The sequence below is a fragment of the Prionailurus bengalensis genome, chromosome E4 (genome assembly GCF_016509475.1).
Source record: "Prionailurus bengalensis isolate Pbe53 chromosome E4, Fcat_Pben_1.1_paternal_pri, whole genome shotgun sequence".
NCBI classification, from domain to species: domain Eukaryota; kingdom Metazoa; phylum Chordata; class Mammalia; order Carnivora; family Felidae; genus Prionailurus; species Prionailurus bengalensis.
This window is the reverse complement of record NC_057360.1, coordinates 27,933,716-27,952,945: the sequence shown is the minus strand read 5'-3', so window position 1 is coordinate 27,952,945 and position 19,230 is coordinate 27,933,716. Positions and strand designations below refer to the sequence as shown.

Genomic DNA, 19,230 nt, shown 5'->3' with positions numbered 1-19,230 from the left:
AAACTGAAGAGAGAGGTTAAAATGCCCAAAGTCATTTAACAGTGCCAGAATTCGAAGATGAACACAGGTCAACTGGCTGCAAAGGCCATTGTTTTTCCTCTGTAATAAGCAATTTTCAAGTTGTGTTAAGATTCCATGGAGAATCAAGGGCTGTCAAAGACTGAAGAGACGGAAGGGCATATGGCTCATCTCACTCTTACAGATATATGTAGCATGCTGATTGCCACATACTCCGGATTCCACGCAATTCTTTTATGCCTTCCTGCCTGCCTGGGCTTCCTTCTCCTATCACTTAGAGATCTTAACTCAGTCACCCACAACCCAAGATACCCTCCTCTTCAGTAGATATTTCTTTCCCAGGCTACCCCAGCATGTTTCTTTTAACTTTCCACTCCTAAGTCTGCCATCAAATAACAGGAAGTACTCATAAAAGTCATTTTTAAAATGGCCACCATTATATATAAGTAGCAGTATCAACTCTGCCACAGTATGGAAGTAGATTAATTCGGCTCACATAATCTAAAATGTTGGATAACCCTCTAGATCATTTGTCTTGAGAATTAATTTTAGAACATATTTGTACTTCGAGAAAAATGTGACTGACTTATAACCAGAAATATCAACAGCAACCTTTAGTCTGACACGAAACCTCTTTAAATGTCACTAGCAAAATACAATAATTATCACTACCATGCAGTATTGTGAGTACTCAGTTTCCTTCCTTTTAAAGCCAGATAACTAAACACCACAGAGGTGCTGCCACTGTAATTCTCAAAGTATCCATACATCACCTGCATAAGAATCTCCTGCAGCACTATTTATAAATGCAGATTCCTGGGCCCCAAGAGCAACCTAAGGAATCAAAATTTCTGTGAGATCAAGAAATGTGCGTATCTTCTCAAGCTCATCTAGGTATTAGTCTGAAAATCAACAGTACATATCCATTTCATTTTTTTCTACTATTTAAAGGAGACATTAGTTAAAACCATCTTTGGTTAAAACATTTTGCCAATACTTAAAATTGCACATATGTAAAGTGTTTGTCAGTATGTGTTTGAAAACATTTAGGCGACAATAATATTAATCAAAAGCAATACCTCTAAATAAAACTTCACTTTTTTAGAAAGAGCTTTAGGATAGTGAAGGGAGTTATTAACCAAGGGTTAATGATAAACTAACTAGTCTTCACTCAATATAGCAGTCCACACACTTTATTCAGCAATGTAACAAGAGAGAAGTTCCATTTTGATAGACATAAGGCAGATACAGGGTAGATCTCCAGGGTACATCCTTTATACAGAATAACAACTTCAGGTTGCACAACATGTGGTAGGCATTTGTCGCATACCAATAGCCATTCCTCGCTTATCCCTTCCTAAAAGAGCCCTGATTTTATTAGGGGACACAATATATCTTACCCAGGCATTGCTCACCCCATTCCCCTTTGCCAGGCCTCTCAGGCTCTCTTGTGAACCAGTACCTTCTAATGAGATTTAAGATGAAAATCTGCAAGGGACTTTGAAGAAATATTTTTTTCCCCAAATAAAAAAGACTTGAAAGGAAAAAGCATTCTGTATCCTACTTCCGGCCTTTGATTGGGAATGAAATGTCTGTAACAGCAACAGCCACACTGTACTCACTGGGGAAACAACTATAAGGATAAAAAGCTTCCATAAGGATCCCAGGGGGGAAGAACAGAAAGAGCCTGGGACCTTACGAACATTGTTGAGCCGCTACACAAGCACTGAATTATCTAGTATCTCAAGAGGGATTTTACAATTGTTCAGTGGCCTCTGAGATGTTTTCAACAGATTTTTCTACGTTTCTCCTATACTGTGGTTCCATGATTCTCATAAACAAGTGAAGACCAGAATGTGGTCAATGTCCAGCAAAACATTCTTAGTTCTGAGAGAGATGCTTCCCCTAGACTGTTCACAGTATCTATGGAGTCAAGCTTGATACCGCCTTTCATCATCTATTTCATATCATAGTATAAGTACTTTTCCATTTCCAGGGGAAAACATTCTAAGTTCAGTCACCACAAAGACAGGATAGTCTTTGCTTATGCAGAGCCAAGTGAATATAGATAATGGTATTTCTGCACGTTTTTGTATAACCTATGTAAGTGTTACCACGGGTTAATGTATAAGAGATGGAATTTAGAACAATGTAGTTTCTTATTAAAATATCTAGCTGTTTTACTGGAATAATCTACAATCCAGCTATTAGGGATGCTTTCCCACAAAAGTTATCACGAGAAGTATCATTATGGTACATACAGTATAGGGCCTCTCCTCCAGGACTACCCTGTCATATGTCCACAATAAGGCTGTGGAGCTTTCTAGGAGGGGTAAGCGAATTCCAAAACATAGGGAACATGGATTAGACTGGTTCTAGATGAACGGTCTGGCTGGAATACTGACTAAATTCATGCTGAACAAAATATGTGTAGACCATGGGAGCAGATCCAACAATTTAATAAGCAGGTCCCCAAGGTAGTGACGGTCTATATCATATTTAGAAAGGAGTCTTTTTTCCATCTTCCTTGGGCTACGAGTACAAAACTCTAGAGTCTCCATGATTTTGAATGTTTAAGAAGTTATTTGTTTTGGCCAAGTTTTTTGTTCAAGGTTTTATCTGTTCTGGTCAGGATTAACTGCAATGCAGGGTTAAAACCAGCTACTCTAGAGTCATGGATCCTTTTTCTAACCAGTGGAGGACCCAGAAGAAATGGATGGCAAGCTTTTTCAAAGGTCCATCTGGTAAGATTTTGGGGAGCCCACTCAAGTGGGAAAGACCAAGGAAGAACAAGACTTCTATTAGCAGGGTTATCGGGGTAACATTCAGGGCAATAATCAGCTCTGTTAATACGGTCTAAGAATACTTGGTAACATTCATTTTCAACAAGTTCAGTCTGGTACAACCAATGGCCTAGTTCTAAACTAGGGAACCATTGTTGTCCACAGTCAGGGCAATGTGAATTATCTGAGAACATCTGGGCCTAGAAAAACAACACAGAAAGCAATGTAACAGTAAGAGGCAACAATGACAACAGATACCCAAATAACCAGTCCTATTACAGGTCTGGTTTAGCAATTTCTCAGTCTGAAAATACTTGGCAACCAGAGTTAAATTTGGCTTGCACCTCCGTGCAATTCTTCAAGATTTCGTTGTCTGTTTTTCACTCAATTGCAACTCAGTCTCTGAACCCAGGGACCAATTTCGTCTATAATGTTGTCAGTCGCTTATTAGCAGCACAGATCTCAGAATAGTTCCTTGAAATCCCAGCTTCTCAAGAAAAGATGGGGCTCTAGTCTAAATTAGTTATTTCTCCTTGTGTGTTATCAGCTGGTGGTATCATGCAGAGGCACTTGGCTTACTCTGCTTTGCTGGTAAATTATTACGTCTGCTTGGTGAAACAGAGGAGCTGACAGGTCCAATGGGTCTTTTGTGGGCGCTGGCACTTGTTGTTGTAACACAGGTACCCAAGTCTTAACGCCTTGGCACTTTACAGTGATGGAGGGGGGTCAGGAAAACCTGGTAGAGTCCTCTTGAGCGTGGATCCAATGAAGTCTTTCTTGGGAGGACCTTAATCAGGACACAGAGAAGTAGCTGATGTTGAGTTGGTTGGAGGGTCTGGAAATGCTTCACATACCTGTAAATGATAAAACTTCAGACGACTCATATGGGCTTTGAGTTGCTCACAATATTATTAGAAACATGCATTTGGAAATCATTTGAGCCAGTCAAGGTGGATGAGAATTGTCTTGTGGGTTTCTCCATGACAATTTTATATGGGTTCAAACCAGTGTATCTGTTGGGAGTTATGCTTATTTTGGGCACTAGGAAGGGTTTTGGTTCATTTAAGATTTGTATTAGCTTAGTATTCTTAGGACTATATTTCTTTTTGCTAACTCCTTTTGCATTTTAGTAATAATAAAGTCTATATAATCATGTTTAATCTGGTAAAACTTTGAGATTTCTTGTGTATCTCTTCTGTGAAATGGGTGACATATATGATATTCCTGTAATTTGTGGGATAACATTAACAATGGTGACAGCCTTTCTACAAAAGACTTCAATCCATCCAGGAAAATGCTTACAAAATCATCAGGAAATATCGTTAAAAGCTAACTATAGGAAGTTGGAGGCAATCCTTTTGAAGGCTGAAAAAGAAACCACGAGGGACAGGTCTTATTACCCACATCTATCTTTATAGGTTTATGCACATTATAATGTTTACTAAGGCAAGTCAGGTATAGTCTTGAGCAATTCTTCGAAATTGTCTCAAGCAAGTCTTGAGGACTATTGAGCAATAGTCCTGAGCAATTCTTGGAAAATATTTAGAAAATAAGTTGGAATTTATAGATACTATCATCATTTTTATACTCCTTCATGACACTGAATGCAACAAATAAATAAGGTCAGGTACTAGGATGTATAGAACAACTGCATAGCCACCTAGAAAGTATTATGTGCCAAAGTACAACATATACCTTGTTTTTCTGCAGTGTTTTCTGAGTTCTGAGGCTTGATCCTGTGAGAGCACTAAGAAACACAGGGAAAGGTGTGAGTGCTAAGACTATATAAAGATTTGGCCTGAAAAGCAGAGGAGTGAAAGCCTTAGTTGTGGTTTGGCCGAAGCATCTTCCTTACAGACTATCAACGGTAGCTGTGATACTCAGATTTTAAAATGGCAAGTTTAAAAGGTAACTGAAGAGTTTCTGACATTGCTGCAATACAGGGCTCCTATTCTGATGGGAGCCCCAGATGAGGTGAGAAAGTCAGTAAATATACTGATGTACTTTTTGAGGTTAGGTAACAATGGATGGGTGTGGCCTACCAATTCAGCTCCTCATTCGAAGTGAACAACAGAAGGGATGCAGGGATCCTGACTTAACAACCTTTATGGTGACAACACTGAACACCTGAGGGTCCACTGACAAGAGCACCAGAGTAAGTTTCAGTTATTGAATTGGGAAACCTTGCAGGTCTAGTACATGGAACAAATGAATAAAGCCACACAATCGTGGGGCTCAACATAAAAGTCACTAGTAGAGTTATATGGCTAAGTCTAACACTGAAAAGATAAGAAATTTTGGATTTTTGGCATGAAACGGGAATATGCAATTGAAAGCACATGACAGTATTCCACATCCACCAGACTGGCAAAAATCAACAAGTCTGACAATGGGGACTGCACACTCTCGGTAAAACCACCCCTCCCCCAGGACTCCATGTCTCCACTGGCAGTGTCAAGAGCCAGACCTAAAGCTCCAAGTACTCAAAATAAACCCACCCTTCCCCCAACCTTCATTTCTCAACGTCAAGAGTCCACAAAGCACTAGAGACCCAAGTATTCCTGAATTCAAGAACTCTAGGTTTCCTCATGTTTCAGACAAGACAGCCCCTCCCCTGATCCTCTAAACCACTATGGGCCAAGAGTCAAAAAGGGACCCCAAAGCACTAAGTGCTCAGAGTAAGATTACTTATCACCAGCCTCTTCCCTCATTCCTAAGCCTTACCACTGATAGGTGAAGAGGGCCTCCTGAAATGCTCCTGGCAAGATTCTCAAACTCCACTCCCACCCCCCACCCACAGCTTCACTGACATTATCAGCTTGAAAGCATCAGGCCCAACCAAGCTCATCATACCTGTATCTCTGTTTATGCTGACCACTAAATAAAGCCCAGGGCCTCGGAGTGGTACTTCATCCCCCGAGTCTCGAATCCCCATATAGATCCAAGAGCAGCCGAGATAACGTCCCCTCTCCTTGCTTTGTTGTTTCCATTTTGATATAGTAAACATTTTAGCCATTTGTCTGTACTGAAACATAAAATCCCTGAGAATAGGGCTTTTTGGCTTTTTATTTACCCAAGTAAATAAGGTTGTATGGAACAACTGCACAGCCACGTACAAAGTACTATGTGTCAGAGAAGTACTCATGTTTATGTGCCCAATAAACATAAATGGTAAATACAAATAACTTGAATCCTTATACTCTAACAATAGGAGCATAAATTAGTACAACCACTTTTGGAATTAATTCGGCATTATCTAGTAAGGCTGAAGGTGTGCATTTCCTAGAACTCTGTAATTCCACTCTTAGGTATATAACCCAGAAAATTTGCACATCTGCATTTGAAAACATGAATGTAAATATTCACGGTAGTACTGCGTGTAACAGCCAAACAGCCAAAATGACTATGAACAGTAAAATGGATAAACAAATCGAGGTAGGTATATCTTGTTTTATTGCACTTTCCTTTACTGTGCTTCTCACATACTGCATTTCTTAAAAATTGAAGGTTTGCAGCAACCCTGCATCAAGCAGTCTATCACTATCATTTTTCCAACAGCATTTGCTCACTTCATGTCTCTGTGTCACATTTTGGAAATCCTCACAATATTTCAAACTTTCTCATTATTATCATATGTGTAACAGTGATCTATGATCAGTGATCTTTTATGTTACCGCTGTTAAGTGTTTCGAGGTGCCAGAAACCACACCCATGTAAGACACTGAACTTAATAAATGTTGTGTGTTCTGACTGCTTCATTGACTGGCTGTTTCCCCATCTCTCTTCCTCTCCTCAGGCCTCCCTATTCCCTAAGACACAACAATATTGAAATTAGGCCAATTAATAATCATACAATGATCCCTAAATGTTCAAGTGAGAGGAAGAGTTGCACACCTCTCATTTAAATCAAAAGCTAGAAATGAGTAAGCTCACTGAGAAAGGCATGTAGAAAGCTGAGACAGGCTGAAAATCAGGCCTCTTGCACCAAACAGCAGAGTTGTGAAAGTGAAGAAAGTTCTGGAAGAAAATGAAAAATGCTGCTCCAGTGAACACACAAGTGCTATGAAAGTGAAACAGCCTTACTGCTGATACGGAGACAGTCTGAGTGCTCTGGATAGAAGATCAAACCAGCCACAACATTCCCTCCAGCCAAAGCCCAGTCCAGAGCAAAATCCTCACTGTCTAATTCTATGCAGGCTGAGAGAGGTGAGGAAGCCGCACGAGGAAAGTCTGAAGCTAGCAGAGGTTGGCTCAAGAGGTTTAAGGAAAGAGGCCGTCCCCGCAAGATCAAAGTGCAACGTGAAGCAGCGGGTGCTGGTGTAGGTGCTGCAGTAAATGAACCCGAAGATCCAGCTAACTTACTTAATGAAGGTGGTCACACTAACAACAGGTTTGCAATGTAGATTAAAACAGCCTTCTTTTGGAAGACGATGCCATCTGTGACTTGCACAGCTAGAGAGGAAATATCAATGCCTGGCTTCAAACCTTCAAAGGACAGGCTGACTCTCTTGTTAGGGACTAATGCAGCTGGTAACTTGAAGTTGAAGCAAAAGGCTTCTTTTTCCCCCATTCCAAAAATCCTAGGGCCCTTAAGAATTATGCTAGCTACTCTGTCTTTCCTACATAAATGGAACAAAGTCTGGATGACAGCACATCTGCTTACAATATGGCTTACTGAATATTTTAAGCCCGCTGTTGAGACCTACTGCTCAAAGAGATTTCTTTCAGAATATTACTGGTCATTAACGATGCACCTGGTCACCCAAGAGCTCTGAGGAATATGTACAATGAGATTAACGTTACTTTCATGCTTGCTAACACAATGTCAATTCTGCAGTCCATGAATCAAGGAGTAACTTAGACTTTCAAGTCTTATTATTATTTTTTTTTCAAGTCTTTTTATTTCAAAAGTATGTTTTGTAAGGCCATGGCTGCCACAGAGAATTACTCCTCTGATGGATCTGGGCAAAGTAAAATGAAAACCTTCTGGAAATGATTCACCATTTTAGATGCTATTAACAACATTCCTGATTGAAGAGAAGAGGCCAAAATATCAACATTAACAGGATTCTGGAAGTGGGTCCCAATCCTCACAGATGACTGAAAGTTCAAGACTTCAGTGGAGGAAGTAACTGTAGATGTGGTAGAAAACAGCAAGAGAACTAGAATTAGGAGTAAAGCCTGAAGATGTGAGTGAACTGCTGTAATTTCATAATAAAACTTTAATGGATGAAGGAGTTGCTTCTTATGGATAAGCAAAGCAATCCATAGAGATGCTTTCTTGAGATGCAATCTACTCCTGCGAAGATTGTTGAAATGACAACAAAAGATATAGAATATTACATAAACTTTGCTGATAAAGCAGTGGCCCAGTTTAAGAGGATTCACTACAGTGCTGAAAAGAAGTTCTAGTGTGGGTAACATGCTACCAAACAGCATCACATGCTACCAAGAAATCATTCATGAAAGGAAGAATCAATGGATGCATCAAACTTCACTGTTGTTTTTTTAAGAAATTGCCATAGCCATCCCAACTTTGAGTAACCACCACCCTGATCAGTCAGCAGCCATGAACATCAAGGTAAGACACTCCTGGCACTTGTTGGGATGAGCACTAGGTGTTGTATGTAAGCCAATTTGACAATCAATTATATTAAAAAAATAAAGGTAAGACCCTCCACCAGCAAAACGATTATGACTCACTAAAAGCTCAAATAATGGTTAGCATTTTTTAGCAATAAAGGTATGTACACCTATGAAAACATAATGCTATTGCATCATTAACGTACTACGGTATAAACATAACTTTTATATGCACTGGAACCAAAAATCTGATTTGACTTACATTATTGAGATATATGCTTTACTGCAGTGGTAGGTAAAAAATCTTCACTAGTCTCCAAAGTATGCCCGTATTACATACATATACACACAGATGAAACTCAAGAATATTAACCTAAAAAAACTGAAAGTAGTAGAACCCTCCCACACACAAACTTACACATTTTCATTTACATCAAGTTTCAATATATTATTTAGGAATAAATATTCAATAAAGCTAAAAAAGAAACAACAAGCACAAGGAGAATTGTTAATTTTGATGGGAGAGAAAAGGGGATGGGATTGGGAAGGGTATACAGAACATTTCAAATATTGTCACAAATATTTTTTTAACTCTTTGGAGGCACAAGGTTCACTGTATCATAAAACCTAATTGCTTACGGAATCTCTATTCAATGTTATAATTTTTAAAAAGATTAGAGTGGAAATACTAATGGGCTAGAAAAAGAGACTAATAGGCAGAACCAAAATTTCACATTGTGGACCAGAAGAGCGCAGCAGTTACTTTGCCCAGAGGGTGGCTAATATACTGAGGACCAAAAAAAGCCTTACAGAAGAATACAGATCTTAGTTTTTCTTATAAAATTGTAAACAACTCTCTCTTCACAGAAATGAGACCTACCTAATACTGATATAGAAAAGAAAGTTTACCTAGCTATACTCCCATAAAGACATGCATCGTTTTGCAGGGACATTATTTCATATGGTGCTTTTGTACTAAATTAGAAAAAGGAACCCTTCTTCTAAGTAAGTTGTAGCCCAGAGAACCTCACTTGGCCAGGTATTCAATAGTAATCCTCTGTAAGATAATAATGCTTACTAACAATAACTAACGCCGAGTGCCATTGTCTCTTCTGAGCATTTTACGTGTATTAACTCATGTAATCCTTAGAATAATCAATTTTATGGTAAGGAAACAGAGAGGTTGAGCAACTTGCAAAGGTCACACAGGTCACTGCAGAAAAATAAGTATTTGAATCCAGGAAGACTGGTTCCACAGCCTGTAACTCCTAGCTACTGTAAGACACAGCCTTTTTGAAGTAGGAACAGTTAAGCTTTAAGAAGCCTCTTCATACATATGAGCTGTTTGCTGCTCTTCAACAGTGTGTATATACTGAGGTAGGGGTGGAGAAAATCACCTATCGCAATTTTCCACCTTCACACAGTAAGAGCTAGGATACGTTTAGGGGGTCCTGCATCCACTGAAATTACATACAAAATGTTTTATGTACACATGTGTTTTTTTCCTAGAAAGAGGTATTTTTAGACTCCCAAAGGAACCTGACGTAGTTCAAAACCATTACGTGTTAATGGTTCCCAATCATTTTACTACCAAATGCAATTTTTATTCCTAGCACACCCTTCCTCAGATCTCATTTTGGAAGGATGTCTAAACAATCAGCATTCCTGTAATAATTTCATTTTCTCATTTTTATTAATTAGACATCTGGGGCTTCTGGGTGGCTCAGTCGGTTAAGTGTCTGATTTCAGCTCAGGTCATGGTCTCACAGTTCCGGAGTTCAAGCCCTACGTTGGGTTCTGTGGTGACAGCTCAGCACCTGGAGCCTGCTTCGGATTCTGTCTCCCTCTCTTTTTGCCCCTTGCCTGCTCACACTCTCTCTCTCAAAAATAAAATAAACATTAAAAAAATTTATTAGACATCTGCCAACGTCAATCTGCCAATCAGAACTTCTAACAAAGAAAGAAGATAGTGTTACTGGCCCTGGTTAAGAAATTTTCAGTATTTTAAATTACAGATAAATAGTCAAAATTCCTCTATCATCAAGTTGGAAAGATTTAGATATTCTGGATTTGTTTCCCTTCCTCAATTCCACTATTAGCTTAAGTTAAAAGTAGCTGATTTAAAGTAAATATGATTACTATTAGGCTTGTAGAAATACTGAAAATACCTTGAGAACCACTATTAATTACTCTGATTATTAAACGTAATTTTTTAAGTTCCTGAGGAAAACAACCATGTACTAGGCCCAAAGCCACGAACTATGGATACAGAGAAAATCTTACAGGACTTCTATGTGTCCAGGGAATCCAGAAAGGAAACCATACTTTGGGTAAAGGCTAAATGCCTTCAGATAGATACAAAAAGATTGTATGTAGAGTTCCTAGGAAATTCTGGAAGGCCCACAGAAAAAGCAAGGTTTTCAAACAAATCTTTTAACCAACAACAGTTTTAAAAGCCAAAGTTTAAAGAGTTTCTCCACTGCATAAATGTCATACAAATGAAAAACACAAATCAGGTTTTTTGGTAAGAACTAAAGTAAATTTATAATTCTTCCTGAAACTTTATTAGAAGAAAATTTAGAAAACAGCACTTTAACTGAAAAATGAAAATGCAACTCTATTTAATCCACTGAAATGTGTATCTACTAATAATGGCAGCTTAATACATACTAATTACCTTCATTAAATATTTTTATTCTATTTCATTCTTCACTATTTCCTGAATAGATGTTAGGAAGCAAGCGCAAATCTGCCTTTGACAGGTAAGAATTGTCTCATTCTTTTTATCATATGATAATCTAAGTCTCAGACTGAGTCAGGATTGGGGTGACTTCTCCAGGAAAACATATCCCTCAGACTACAGCCTTAGCTAACTCTCCACATGATACATAAAATCAAAAGACAGAGAAACACAAGGGCACCTGGGTGGCCCAGTCGGTTAAGTGTCGGACTTTGGCTCAGGGCATGATCTCAAGGTTCGTGGGTTTGGGCCCTGTGTCGGGTTCTGTGCTGACAGCTCAGAGTCTAGAGCCTACTTCAGACTGTCTCCCTAGCTCTCTGCCCCTCCCCCACTCATGCTCAGAATGTCTCTCTCTCTCTCTCTCAAAAATAAACATTAGGGGCACCTGGGTGGCGCAGTCGGTTAAGCGTCCGACTTCAGCCAGGTCACGATCTCGCGGTCCGGGAGTTCGAGCCCCGCGTCGGGCTCTGGGCTGATGGCTCAGAGCCTGGAGCCTGTTTCCGATTCTGTGTCTCCCTCTCTCTCTGCCCCTCCCCCATTCATGCTCTGTCTCTCTCTGTCCCAAAAATAAATAAACGTTGAAAAAAAAATTAAAAAAAAAAAAAATAAACATTAAAAAAAAAACCCAAAAAATGTAAATGCTTTAAACCCTGAATTCTTATTTTGAATATTTTTTCCCATGGAATATTATACTCTAAGGCTAACCAATAATCAAAAATGTCTATTTTTTATAGAAGACAGTATCTCTGATACATTTCACACACAAACTCAAATCTTTTGAGTTTCATATTTTGTAACTAGTTTAGAATTTAGATGACAGGAGATTAAGGAGTATGGGCATAAAAAGGAACTTCTTTTTAAGTTCACATAATCTAAACTAATTCTGTTCAAAATTTATTATGAAAATAAATGCTCCTTAAAGAAGTCTTCAGATTGTTTTGTGAGGAACTAGCTCTAATCTGGCAGTCTTGAGATCAGTAGAGAAGACCTATGGATGACAATTTCAGTGCTATTTACCACATACACTGTTCCCTCTTTTGAAGAACACACAGGCGAACAAAAAAAAAAATTCGATCCTGAATTAGAAAACAGCTGCAGAGTGTTCTCTCACCCCAGGAACTGACAGATAAAACAGGTGTATGTATGGATTGCTAGCATACCTTAAAGGGGAACAACTGCTTTAGGCATTTATTGGTACATTTCAACTGACCTTGCCCTAATGGACCAAAAGCCATCCTTCAAATTGTTACAGTTTCAATTTCAAACACCAACAGTCAACCTTTAAGGTTAATATGAGTCATTCAATAGTGAGACTCAGTGCCAAGCTTAGGTATTTCTATACTTATACCAGCTATTTGTCTGTATTTCAAACTAAATTTCTAAGGCTTTCTAAGTCTTGCCCACTCCTCTGTACCATATTTGTTGTCATAATATGTTAGTATTATTTTCACAATTTCCCACAACTTCCCAGTATTCCTATTAATTGGTACTTTCATATATTTGAAAGGGAATTTGAAAAAGTACTAAAGAGGGGCGCCTGGGTGGCGCAGTCGGTTAAGCGTCCGACTTCAGCCAGGTCACGATCTCGCGGTCCGGGAGTTCGAGCCCCGCGTCAGGCTCTGGGCTGATGGCTCAGAGCCTGGAGCCTGTTTCCGATTCTGTGTCTCCCTCTCTCTCTGCCCTTCCCCCGTTCATGCTCTGTCTCTCTCTGTCCCAAAAATAAATAAACGTTGAAAAAAAAAATTAAAAAAAAAAAAAAAGAAAAAGTACTAAAGAAAGAAAAAAAAAGTACTCCAATTACTTCCTTAGGTAACTGTTTCTTAAATAAGGACTAAATGCCTGGAACAGTTCAAATATCATACATATTTTCTGAGTAAAGAAACTTCCTTTCCTTCTTAACCTTTTTACCCTTCTTAGTCCCTCCCAACTCCCCTGACTTGTAGTTCAGATTTGGGTGGACTAAGTACAGGCAGTAAGCAAAGCACAAAGGATCAAAGAGTTTGCTAATATTTGGGTACACTAATGGATTCCCAGTTTTAGCTCAACTCCGCTAATCATCTTTACTATCTACGCTAAGTCAACACATTTGTATTAAACTTTTTATTTTGAATACATTTTATTTTTTGAAAGAGGTGTAAGTAATCTCTACACCCAACATGGAGCCTGAACTCAAAACCCCAAGACCAAGAGTCACATGCTCTAATGACTGAGCCAGCCAGGCACCCTAATGATATATATTTTTTAAGATTTTATTTTTAAATAATCTCTATATCCAATGTGGGGCTCAAACTCACAACTCCCAAGATCAACAGTTGTACACTCTACCAACTAACAGACAGCTAAGCACCCCTTGAACTAATTTTAAACTTACAGAAAAGTTGCAAAAATATTGCAGAGTTCTCTTACATCCTTTATCTAGTTTCTCCCAAAGTCAACATCTCATAAAATTGAAGTACAATTATAAAAACCAAGAATCATTGGTTTTTATCAGCTAAACTACAGACTGTTCAAATTTCACCAGTTTCTCTATTAATGTCGTTTTTCTGTTCCAGGTACAACCTGGGATCTTATATTGCATTTAATTGTTAGTTCTCCTGCGTCTCCAAACTGAGACAGTTCCTCAATCTGTAATTTATAGTTTCTTGTCTTTTGTGACCTTTTAGTCTTTGTGACCTTGACGCTTTTGAAAAGTAATGGTCACTTATTCTGTCTGATGATCCTCAATTTGGGTTTATATAATGTTTTTGCATTCATTTTGTTGCTCCAACTTTGGCCATTAGGAGCTCCTTCAAGTTGGCTCCTGTGTGCCTTCAACCAGGACCCTCAACTTTTTTGATCATTTCCTGAATTTCAAGCACTACAAGATGTTCCAGGCTCCCTGTCCCAGCCCTGGAGTCAACTATGTCTCCAAAAATCCTAGTTCTTTTTATCAAAAGATAGTGTTCAAAAACCAGTTTCACTTCAAGCCAACAATTTGGACAGCCACCAGTAGTATTTGTTTCCTTACTAAACATATTAACTGGAAATCATCAGTGTCATGTTGGAGCATGTTAGAAATGCACATTTTTGGGCCCCACCCCAGACCTACTTAAACCAGAATCTCCGAGAGGCTGGTGCAGGAGTTTGTGTTTTAAGAGGTTCACCAGATCATCCTAATGTTTCACCACAAAGTCTGAGAAACACCGCTTTAAAAGAATAGTTTTCCGGCACTATAAACCCTATGTTTATCTCTAATAAAAAAAGTTTACCCTTAATAATTCATCTTGTATATAAATCATACTTTCATTGATACAATTAATAAAACTATAGGTGAATGCCTCTTCTGTTCAGGCACTCAACACTTCCCTATTCTTCATCATTTTCCTATAAAAACTGTTTTTAATGTGGTCACAGTAGTTACAAATACTGTTACTTTTACATACAGAGAAATTGTAGGTCAGCCTCCAGGATCAATTCCTGTCTACATAAAGGACCTAAAATTCACACACTGAAGCTGCAAAAATAAACCCCTTGCAGCACTCTCCTCTGATGCCTAGGCCTGACCGACTGCTCCAGTACCTGGCTTGAACTCTTCTCTATGCCTTCGTTTTCTTAACCACAAAAAGGAGTAACACTACCTAGAAGAAAGAGGCACTGTAAGAGTTAACGAGCAGCATTTGCCATAATGAGGGCACACAAGAAGCCCTCAAAAATTATTAAATAAAAGTGTCACTAGAGACTTTTATTAATTATTTTAATATTTACTTTTGAGACACACACACACACACACAGCACAAGCGAGCAGGGCAGGGGAAGAGAAGGAGACACAGAATCCAAAGTAGCAGGCTCCAGGCTCTGAGGTATCACCACAGAAGCCGGTGTGGGGTTGGAATTCACGGATCAGGAGATCGTGACCTGAGCTGAAGTTGGACACCTAATCAACTGAGCCACCCAGGTGCCTAGAGATTGTATTTTTTGAAATGAGGAGAGCAAATGGAAACCGTGTTAAAAGAAAATTATGCTGTTTCTACATAATCAGAATAGATCAGAATAAAGGCAGAATAAATATTTCAGAATAAAGGCAGACCCAGACAGCTTTATTTACAGAACTAAAACAAAACTCTCAGAAGTTAACCAATCTTTTAAATTTGACTTTCTGCAAAAAAGGTTATTACATTCACATTACACATGCCCACGATCAAGGGCTAAACGAGAGGGTGTGTGTGTGTGTGTGATCTTTTGAAAAAAATTTAAAAAAAAAAAAAAATTTTTTTTTTCAACGTTTTATTTATTTTTGGGACAGAGAGAGACAGAGCATGAACGGGGGAGGGGCAGAGAGAGAGAGGGAGACACAGAATCGGAAACAGGCTCCAGGCTCTGAGCCATCAGCCCAGAGCCCGACGCGGGGCTCGAACTCCCGGACCGAGAGATCGTGACCTGGCTGAAGTCGGATGCTTAACCGACTGCGCCACCCAGGCGCCCCTGAAAAAATTTTTTAATGTTTATTCATTTTCGAGAGACAGACCGTGAGCAGGGGAGAGGCAGAGAAAGAGCGAGACACAGAATATGAAGCAGGCTCCAGGCTCAGAGCTGTCAACAGAGACCCACGAGGGATTTGAACTCATGAACCAGGGATCATGACCTGAGCCGGACAGATGCTTAACCCACTGAACCACCCAGGCGCCCCACAATTTAATCATTTGAAGTATTATAATTATAGGTGGATTTTCTTCCTATTTTGATTACCAAAATCATGGTGTTAGTAAAGAGGAAAACAGCCCAATTTCCCATCTGCTGGGTCCTTAAACTATCCCATTTAATACTCCAAATAACCCTATGAATCTCTAACTTTGCAGACAAGGAAAGGCGATCAGAGCAATACAGTAACCTGCCCAAGTCACACAGTGACAGAACAGGAATTCAAACACAGCTCTCACTCCAAATTCTATACTTATAACCAATGTTGGGGACACTGTTCTTTATTCACAAAATGCTTGATTTGCTGTACAAAACTTGTGATAAAGTATAGTCACTCTATGGAATTATCTCTTGTGGGACACAATAGTAGTCATAAGATGTAGAATACTAATTAAATTGTAACACAATTAAAATTCTAAATGCGAAATGAGTAACAGCAGAAGCAGATAGGGAGTCTCTGAGCAAACTTCCCCTTAGGAAATTCAAGAGGCATTTCAGAGAAACGTAGATTTCCATGGTATAATTTAAAATAACTTCTAGGCAAAAATAAATCATATACAAGACACAACACCTTATTAAAATACTCAATAATCCTCAAATATTATTAACTAAGTTCATAAGTTACTCTATTCATGAGTTATAGGAGCTCTCAGGCTTGTATTATCTCTATGCTAGTAAGAAAAACAAATGAAATAGAGCTTAAATGAGTCATTCATGGTTATGTGATAAACCAGCAACAAAACTGGTAATCAAGTTGTGGACTCTGCCTTCAGCATAATAAACATTACTGAGAAGAGGTGCTCACTTAAAAGTTTCCATAGCAAACGTCAGATTTTCAAGCCATTCTAATCCATACAGACTCCTGAGATTTTTAGTTCTTCTATCACGAAATTCCTTTTCTCATTAAATGATTTTCCACTGACCATTTATATGCTAATCATGTGCTTAAAAAATAAAACTGGTAAATATGGATAGATTCCATGGCCCTAATTCTTAAAAAAAAAAAAAAAAAGACAAAGATTTCTCATACAGATCTAAAATAAAATGTTTTAAAGTCTAAAAACCGGTAAAACTAAAAGTGGTATATAGAATCAGATTAAGATAACTGATTCCTGTAACCGTGTATAAAGTCTAACAAGCACTACTGATAAAGTAGAGAATACTACACACTTTCTTCTTTTTCCTCTCACTCCCTGCCCCACTTTTTTAGGGAGTACTACACACTTTCTTGAAGAAAGAAAAGAGTAAACTTTCTCAAGAGGTATGAAATACAACTGAGAATACGTACATAATACATAAACAAATGAGTAATTGTAGCGTCTAACTAAACTTCAACCTTGGCCCTTTTTAGCACCATTAAGGCTAAAAAAGGTGGGGCGCGGAGGTGGCACTACTTTATAAGGGTTGAGATTACGTAGGATGAGATCCTGCTAATAAGCACGCAGGTAAAGGGAGTAATCACCACCCACAGCGGTAGTCAGATATCCCGTTTACATTTTGAGCCTTATAGAAATTCTGCTTCTCGTCTCAAAGTCCAACCCAAACACTTATTCCCACCTTAATCTGTTTAACGTTTACAAGACTCTGCTTCTCCTCTTTTACTACCAAAAAAAAAAAAAAAAAAAAAAAAAAAAAAAAAAATACGCCCCCAACCTTCCCCGTTTAAGGTTTTTGCTGTAGGGAGGTGGGGGCGGGGAGGGATCGTTTTGGAAAAATCTTTCTAAAGAAGCTTTCAGATCAAATATTAACACATGTAAAAGTTGTATATACATTTTACTTACTTACAAATTCTAGCAGGGTCTTGAATCGTCGACTGTCAACGTCTGGAGAGCCCTTCGGTCTTCTTTTTGCCCCACGACGCCGGGCTGCACCCCACCTCGGACGCGGAGGATCAGAACGTCGTCCCGGTCCCAGTCCACGTGACGAAGACCTTCGTGGGGAGGGGAGGGGAGGGACGCACGGAATGCTGGGACTGGTAGTTGGCCCGCCCCTCCTCCTCCCCAGTCTGCACGCCCCTCTCTCCACTCCCCACCCGCTGGCCAATGCCAGGGTGAGAGGCGTGGCGAATGCGCACCACAGAACCGCCTGGGACCATATCCCTGCAATCCTACAGGAAAGCGCGCATCTCTGCAAGACACCGGGGAACAACCCATGGAACCAGTACTGTGAGGGCACTACCCAATAATGCCCAGTACCAGTTAGACGTGGCTTGGAACTTGGCCTCTACCTTTACAAGGTGAGTGTCCTCAAACGAGTTGCTTAATCTAACCCTCAGTCTGCTCCTGTCAAACGGGGACAAGGCTACTTACAAACCTCATTTGTCCGTAAACATGCTAATGTACCTAACGGTACCTGCTAAGTTATAGTAATAAATGATGAAAAATAGCTATTATTTTGGTCAATCCCATAAATGTGCAGATTGAGAGATGGCAAGGAATTTAGCGAAGAACACACGATTGGTTAGGGGCAAATAAGTCTAAAACTCCTGTACCTGACGTACACTAACTCAAAACAACACAGAAGAAACCTACTCTCCTAAAGCTCAGTTTCCCTTTCCTCTTTTTTTTTTTCTGTAACACTTCTGACCAAAACACTATTTTACTTTGATTTTTATCTGACCCCCGTGGAATATAAACTCCAAGGCAGGGAGGGTTGTCTTTGGTCTACTCTTTCACTACCATATCCCCCAGTACCTAGAAGAGGGATTGTGTAGTACATTTCAGAAGATAAATATTTATTCGATTAATGATTCTTTATGTGGTGGTGATTTTTGGTGCCTTCATTTCTCAATCATTCTCTTTCAGCAAAAGTCACAGGATTCCTAAATACTGTTTAATAATTGACTGCAATTTCTAAATCAATAAAGAATAAGTGGAACAGTATTTACTATATCCCACTCATTTCATTGAATTTAACTTCACTTAATTTCAGTATAACACTTCCAGCTAGACATTTTCACTTGCAGTAACTGTCTAAAAATACTTTCCATTTACTTGTGAGAATGGGAAATAAATGGAGTTGGCTACTATTTCTTGAACTTGCTTTAATATTTTAATTTTTTCCTTATTAGAAAAGAACACTGCTGGGGCCCCTGGGTGGCTCAGTAGGTTAAGTGTCTGACTTTGGCTCAGGTCATGATCTCACAGTTCATGGGTTCAAGCCCCTCGTCGGGCTCTGTGCTGACAGCTCAGAGCCTGGAGCCTGCTTCAGATTCTGTGTCTCCCTCTCTCTCTGCCCTTCCCTTCCCCTGCTCATACTCGGTCTCTCTTAAAAAATAAATAAAATGTTTAAAAAAAAAAAAAAGGAACAGTGTTGCCTTTCTGCTAAGATAATAGAGTTATTTTCCTATCTGACCAGATAGGTGATGATGCACAATGAATTGATAAATGCTTTCTAAGTAACTAGATTTCTGCTTACCCTAAAAACAAA

The 19,230-nt window shown here is 39.1% G+C and overlaps 2 protein-coding genes across 6 annotated transcripts in view; both read right to left on the bottom strand.

The window, feature by feature from the left end:
- LOC122476067 (torsin-1A-interacting protein 2-like) overlaps positions 1–19,230 on the bottom strand; it is a 40,559-nt gene that overhangs the window by 17,103 nt on the left and 4,226 nt on the right. Inside the window, exon 1 of one of the 4 annotated variants that reach the window (XM_043568316.1) lies at positions 17,587–17,691. The exons of 2 other annotated variants lie outside the window; for them this stretch is intronic. The gene's annotated coding sequence lies outside the window, so the exon portion shown is untranslated. Of the gene's footprint in view, positions 1–17,582; positions 17,692–19,230 lie in introns of those variants that run through there. One more of the 4 variants, XM_043568317.1, reaches the window with a different exon arrangement.
- LOC122476069 (torsin-1A-interacting protein 2) lies at positions 1,196–17,699 on the bottom strand. Of its 2 annotated transcripts, none has more exons than XM_043568321.1 (2): positions 17,587–17,699; positions 1,196–3,655 (listed from the first exon to the last, which is right to left on the bottom strand). In XM_043568321.1, the coding sequence occupies exon 2, from the start codon at positions 2,993–2,995 to the stop codon at positions 2,600–2,602; it is 396 nt and encodes a 131-aa protein (XP_043424256.1). In that variant the 5' UTR covers positions 2,996–3,655; positions 17,587–17,699; the 3' UTR covers positions 1,196–2,599. The 2 variants fall into 2 exon arrangements, with proteins under 2 accessions (XP_043424256.1, XP_043424255.1); XM_043568320.1 differs by having other exon boundaries at positions 17,583–17,694.

Excerpts from the sequence above, each read along its gene's own strand:
- LOC122476069 (XM_043568321.1), bottom strand. The coding sequence starts at position 2,995 with ATGTTCTCAGATAATTCACATTGCCCTGACTGTGGACAACAATGGTTC.